This window comes from Neofelis nebulosa, chromosome 2 (genome assembly GCF_028018385.1).
Source record: "Neofelis nebulosa isolate mNeoNeb1 chromosome 2, mNeoNeb1.pri, whole genome shotgun sequence".
In the NCBI taxonomy this organism is placed as follows: Eukaryota; Metazoa; Chordata; class Mammalia; order Carnivora; family Felidae; genus Neofelis; species Neofelis nebulosa.
In genome coordinates, this window is record NC_080783.1 from 35,392,546 (window position 1) to 35,398,545 (window position 6,000).

General features: G+C 42.5%; 1 protein-coding gene across 1 annotated transcript in view; it reads right to left on the bottom strand.

Moving 5' to 3' along the window:
- Positions 1-4,032, bottom strand: part of LOC131490303 (uncharacterized) — a 46,120-nt gene extending 42,088 nt beyond the window's left edge. Inside the window, exons 1-3 of the mRNA XM_058692549.1 lie at positions 3,996-4,032; positions 2,110-2,243; positions 1,769-2,050 (exon numbers count right to left, since the gene is read on the bottom strand). Coding sequence (XP_058548532.1) covers positions 1,769-2,050; positions 2,110-2,243; positions 3,996-4,032 — 453 coding nt within the window. The remainder of the gene's footprint in view (positions 1-1,768; positions 2,051-2,109; positions 2,244-3,995) is intronic.
- Between the last annotated feature and the right edge of the window lie 1,968 nt (positions 4,033-6,000).

Consider the following 6,000-nt stretch of genomic DNA (forward strand, 5'->3'; position numbering starts at 1 on the left):
TTTTGATAAAAATGAGCCCATAGATAAGAACCAGCTTATCTATTTTTAAAAATTAATAGCACACAAACTGTTGTTAGCCATTATGTTAAAAATCCCACTAGTTTGTTTACGGGCAGGGGAGAGATGGGGAAGAAGCTAGACTCAAAAACCTATTCCCTCATTTAACCAAAACTCTTACTTACCATCACCTACAAAGCCCTAGCAATCTGGCCCCTGGCCACATCTCCAGCCCCACCACCCTCCTTGCTATCCTTTGGCATGCAGAAATCCCCATATCTGAGGATCTTTGCACTTCTATTCCTTCCATCTGGGATACTCTTTCCCCCAGATGTTTGCTCCTAACTTCATACTTGTCACTGCTCAAATAAATGTCATCCTTTCAGAGAGACCTAAACATCCATCTCACTTAAAATATCAGCTCCTGTCCCTTCACTTTGTTTTATGTTCTACCCTAGCACTTACCACTGCCTGACATTATACATTTCCATTTACTCATATGCTTACTGTGTGCCACCCTATCACAACGTAAACTCCATGCAAGCAGGGACTTTGTCATTTCTGTGCTCTGCTGCATCCCCTGAGAACACTGGAACTCAGTGAGTAGACCTTAACAAATAAGCAAATTAAATACTCATTATCACTCTGTGACCTAAGTAGTATTATCCCCTTTTAACAGAGGAACTGGGGCTCTAAGAGTTCAGGGCATCTCAGTAAGAGAGATGAAACTGAATCCTTGTTTGTTTAAATAATCAGGCCAGAGTTTTGTTTGCTATGCCATTAAGTTATGCAAAGAAAAAAATGGCATAATGCTAACAAACCCGACTGGCAGTTTTTACTCTCATAGTAGTCCTCTGAAAGCCTAACAGCTCCCATTACATATCAGGAATAACAAGCTCGTGTTATCCAGTGTGGAACTCAGAGTCAGAGGAAGGTTTTCTGGAACCTAGAAATTACAATTTGGGGAGGGGTCCTATTATACAAGACCACAGATGCAAAAAAATAAGCTCAGGGCCTTAAGACAGGCCTCACCAGCAAGAGGCCCTGATGTTTGACCCTAGCTTCTGGGTGTGTCCCTCGTGCACAGGTAAAAGCGTTGGGGCTATCCCGGACCCCGAAGCAGGGATCACAGGTGGTTGAAAGGTGCTGGCACTGTGGAAAGGCAGGCAGCACCACCCTGGGTTGGTTTCCTGCCTCAGTTTCTCCCTTAAAAAGTGGTGTCAATACGCTGGGACAACATTAAAGGTGAATAGAGTCCGTGGCCACGTCTGGGTGGGGGGTGTTTTAAAGGATGCCTAGGGGCTTTGCTGACCTCAAACGTCAGGCACAGCCTGGATCTCTCCCAGAGACTCAGAGGGCCAGTTCGCTTTCTGAGAGGACACACACCGCGCCAGCAGCGGACGCAGGGAAGACCTTCAAGTTCCCAGAGCCCGGCTTTGGTTCAGCTCTGCCAGGAACTAGCTGTGACTTGAGCATATCACAATTTCCACATCTGTCCGCCCTGCTCACCACCCATCCAAACGCACCCGGGGTAGCCGAGGCTCAGCCATCTACACACCGCTCCTAGTCTACGCAAGGCGTTCCGTTATCGTTTACGGGGTGGGGTCGGTCGTCAGCCCGGGCGTCTTGCAAGGAGAGAGAAAAGGAACACAAGGAAGTGGGGCCCGAAGCTCCAGGGCAGTCTGGAAAGCACGCCGCGGGCCTGCCGCGCGTGGCGGCGGAGGCGGGCAAAGCCGCTTCCAGGCCAGAAGCCGGCGTCCGGCGCGCTCACCTCGCGGCCGTTCACGTAGCCGACCAGCTCCGCCGCGGGGTCCATGCTGGCGGGGTTTGGCCTGGCGGGGCCCGCGGAGGGGCCGCCGGCCCGGCTGCCGGAGCCCACGGGGCAGTCGAACCAAGGGAGAAAGACCCGGGGAAGACCGAAAGTTCCGTGCGCCTCGCGAGGAAAACTCGCCCGGATACCAGGACGCCACGCGAGCGCTCCGCCCGCTGCGAAATCGGTGGCGGGCCCCTCCCCTCCACGCCCGGGCGCTGCGCGACCACGCCCGCCCTCCGCCTCTCAGCAGGTGCTGCAGCTCCTGCGGCGTCTCTTTGCTAGTCCTTCGCTGTTAACACATTGTAAGTGGCGTTCCAGCCAGAAGTGAAGTCCGCAACATTCGGTTTTCTTGTGCCACTGCTCCCGCCACGCTCCCAGCGCGCCTGGTGCAGTTCTAAAGAAACAATCCCAATGCAGCTTTGCAGGAAAGGAACTTAAGGACAAAACGAAGGTTTTGTAACTTTATCTCAGTTTCGGAAATAATTATTCAAGTTTATTTTTAAAATTAAGAGCTCCCTTGATTTGGGGATAGGCTTTTTTTTTTTTTTAAAGCTCTATCACTCTTCACAGTTTATCTAGTAAATAACCACAAAGTGTATCTGGTAAATATGAACATCTTGGAAGCTTTTTTTAAAAATGCAACTTGGAAAATACCTAAAAGCGTCAACATAAAATCACCTGTAAGCCTATAATTTAGAATTTACCAGTATAATTTTTACAGTTTTGAAATCTGCCTATAACTCCTTTTAAAAACTCAGAACCAAACTGGGTATTTTCCAGACTTGTTTTCATTTCATATACCTGGAACACTTTCCCATGTCATTTTATTTATGTGAACACAAAATTTTCTGAACACTTCCAAAGTTTGTACATAAAAGTGAAGAGTACAACTAGCATCCCCATATAACTCACTGCGCTCTAACAATAGAAGAAGGGTTCAACATTTTGCAATATTCACTTTTTGTGGAGTATTTCAAAGCCATTATTTTATCCCTATGTGCTTTAGTATACATTTTTAAAAAAGACATTTTCTTACTCCAATTGCCATTTTTATACCTAACAAATTATTTTCTTAATATCCTCAAATTTCCCAGTGTCTTCTTACACTTGCTTTCTCTGAATCAAACAAGGGCCATTCAGTGTATTTGTTGTCTCTTCAGTTTGTTTTAATCTAGAACAGACTCCTCACCCACTCCCCCACTTTTAAAATGTTAATTTATTTGAGAGAGAAAGAGAGAGAGAGAGAGAGAGAGAGAGAGAGAACACAGGGGTGGGGCAGAGAGAGAGGGAGACAGAGAATCCAAAGTAGGCTCCACACTGTCAGTGCAGAGCCTGATGCAGGGCTCAAACTAACTGCAAGATCATGACCTGAGCGGATGTCAGAAGCTTAACCTACTGAGCCACCCAGGTGCCCTGCCCCACTCCCCCTTTTTAATGTTATTAACATGTCCATCCAGTCAATTGTCCTATAGAATGAACCACACTTTATAATGGCTGATTGCTTCTTTTGGTGTTATTTGTTCTTCCATCCTACTTATTACCTATACTGTGCCTATGGATCTAGAACCTTGATTAAATTCTAGTTCAGTTATGGGGTGGTGGTGAGGGGGAATAAGAATACTTCATAGGTGGTGCCATCCACTTTACATTGCAACATATCAGGAGGCTTAGGATGTTTGGTTGTCTCATTCTTAATGATGCTAAAATTGATCAGTGGGTTCAGTGTGTTCTCTCTTTGTGAATTTCTCCATCAACGTCTCACCTCATGGTTTCACCATCCATTGCTGATCACTGTCTGAAGTAGTTATTTTATTAGGAGGTTGCAAAATAGTAATCATCCTAATTCTAACATTCTTCCACATTCTTCAGCTGCAATTCTTTTGAAGAGAAGAACTATCACTCTCCACTATGGCTATTGACTATGCACACACAAAATATATCTTTATTACTTTCTCTTACAAATTTTCAGAGCATCCAATGGTTTTTTTTTTTTTGAGTTATCATTATGAATTTGTGACTTTTTGTAGAATGTGTTTTAATCAGTAATAGTCTTTTACTAATGTTCAGTTTGTCCCATCTTAGGGCAATGGAAACACCTTCAAATTCGAACTCGTGTCATTTTGATATGGTCACATTCATTTTTAATAATGTCCTTGTTTTTTGGAACAAGACATCCCAGGCTCACCTTGTTTATATTCTGTCCCAGACTTGGAATCAGCCATTTCTCCAAAGACCCCTAGTTTCTCTGATGGGAAATAGTATTTAGAAACCACAATCTAGATGCTAGAAGTACTCATTGTTAGTCAGTTACAGTTTCTAGATATTTTTAGTGGACAGAGCTAGAAAATATATAATTTTTAAAAGAGTGCAAAAAGCATGAGTTCACACTAATATTTCTAATTAAAATTTAAGATTGCAGAGTTTGATTCTGGAACCAAAGATTCTAAACTTCTGAAAGATTCTGAAATCTAATTGTTATAATCTGTCCTTAGATCTATTTCATAATAGCCACATTGATATTTTAGCAGCAGTGAGACTAGTAAATGAAAGTTTGATTTCATTATAGTTCTTTTTATTCTTAGAGTGTACCCTTAATAAAGATACAAATTCAAAATGCCTTTTGTAAGATTGGGTATCTCTGTCACCAACCTTTTAGTTATTTTCATTCATTTCAGTTGGTTTTTGAGTGATGTTACTTAGGTTGTTTCTTTTTTCCATTTTTGTTATTACAAACCATACCATAGTGAAATTTTTGTATTTTTTCAAGAGAATTTTACTATAGTTTCCTAAAAATGAGACTACTTGGTTGTATAATTGTATATAACTACATAATTTTGCCGGATATTGTCAAAATCTTTTCTATAAAGTTCGTGTCATTTTGCATTCCCTCCCTCAATGTACCACAGGAACTAGCTGAATAATAAAAGGAAGAGGCTGGAATTATTAGAATCTAGAACCTAGGAGACCGAGAGGGTACTGCTCAGCCACTGTTTAATACCTCAGGAGCTAGGAAAGGTCTTCTAGGAGTAGGAACTCAGATCTCAAAGATGGCTCATGGCACAGGTGGCTAGAACACCTCGAGCCTGAGGGAGTCTCCCTGAGGAGCTAGGCCTGAGGCCTGTGAAGAGTCACAGCCCAAGTAGTGTCGGTACCTCCAAGGTGGTATAGTGAGGTTGGTATGCTAAACCAACTGGTGTCAAACAAACTGCTGCCCCTGAATGAATCACCATTGCTGAGGTAATGCTGAGAGGAAAAACAAGCAAATAAGTAGGAAGAAACAAGTCCTTTTTCCTTCTTTCTGATTTTGTTTCTATCACCCCTTTTTGACAGAAGCTAAAATAAGTCAGCTAGCAAAGAAAAAACGTAATTTGTACAGTTCCAGCATCACTTAGCAAGTTATAAGGAGGTGGGCTTGGAGGTAAGAGACGACAGCTGGAACATACTAAAAATTGAGTTTTATTCCATGAAAACAAGAATGTTTCAGGATCAACAAATTAGTGAATATAGTTTGTCATATTAATATACCTAAGAAGAATAATCATATACCCATTTTTGTGCTAATTATTAACCTATGTTTTAGCTTTAAATCCACATCTCACTCTAGTTTGTTAAGGTCAGGTCTTTGCAAACCACATTTTTCCTTTGCCAGGCTCCCTTTCAGCCTCTGGCAATAGGAGATAGAAGCAAACTGTTAAGTATGGAGGAGGAAAAAGTTTGCTGCTTCCTGTTTGCTTCTTGTTCCCATCAGCATCATCACAGAAATGGCTGGGGAACAATTGACTTCAGAAGCAACAGATGGCCTCAGTCTGCAACTTTTCCACACTATCAGACCAGTGTTGTCATAGTCATTCAGGGAAACAGCACCAACTTGTTGCATACCTTCCCTAGAGTCCTGAAACTCTTCCTTTAAGCCTTTAAGTTTCAATAATTCTATCCTTTTCTCTTTGTTCCCCCAGCCCCAAAAGGTACCTCCCCCCTAGTTACTTCCTCTGACACTTCAGTGGTCCCTTTTGCCTTTTCAGTTCTTGTTTAGTTCTCTAGTATAGGGCTAACAATTTATAAAATGATTGTGGTTTCTATCTCTTGGCTGGACCTAAACTCACAATTTCTATCAATTCCAAAAGTCACTTGACAAAAGACTCAACACTCATTTGTGATTTTTAAAGAAAGCACTCAACAAAATAATTGAT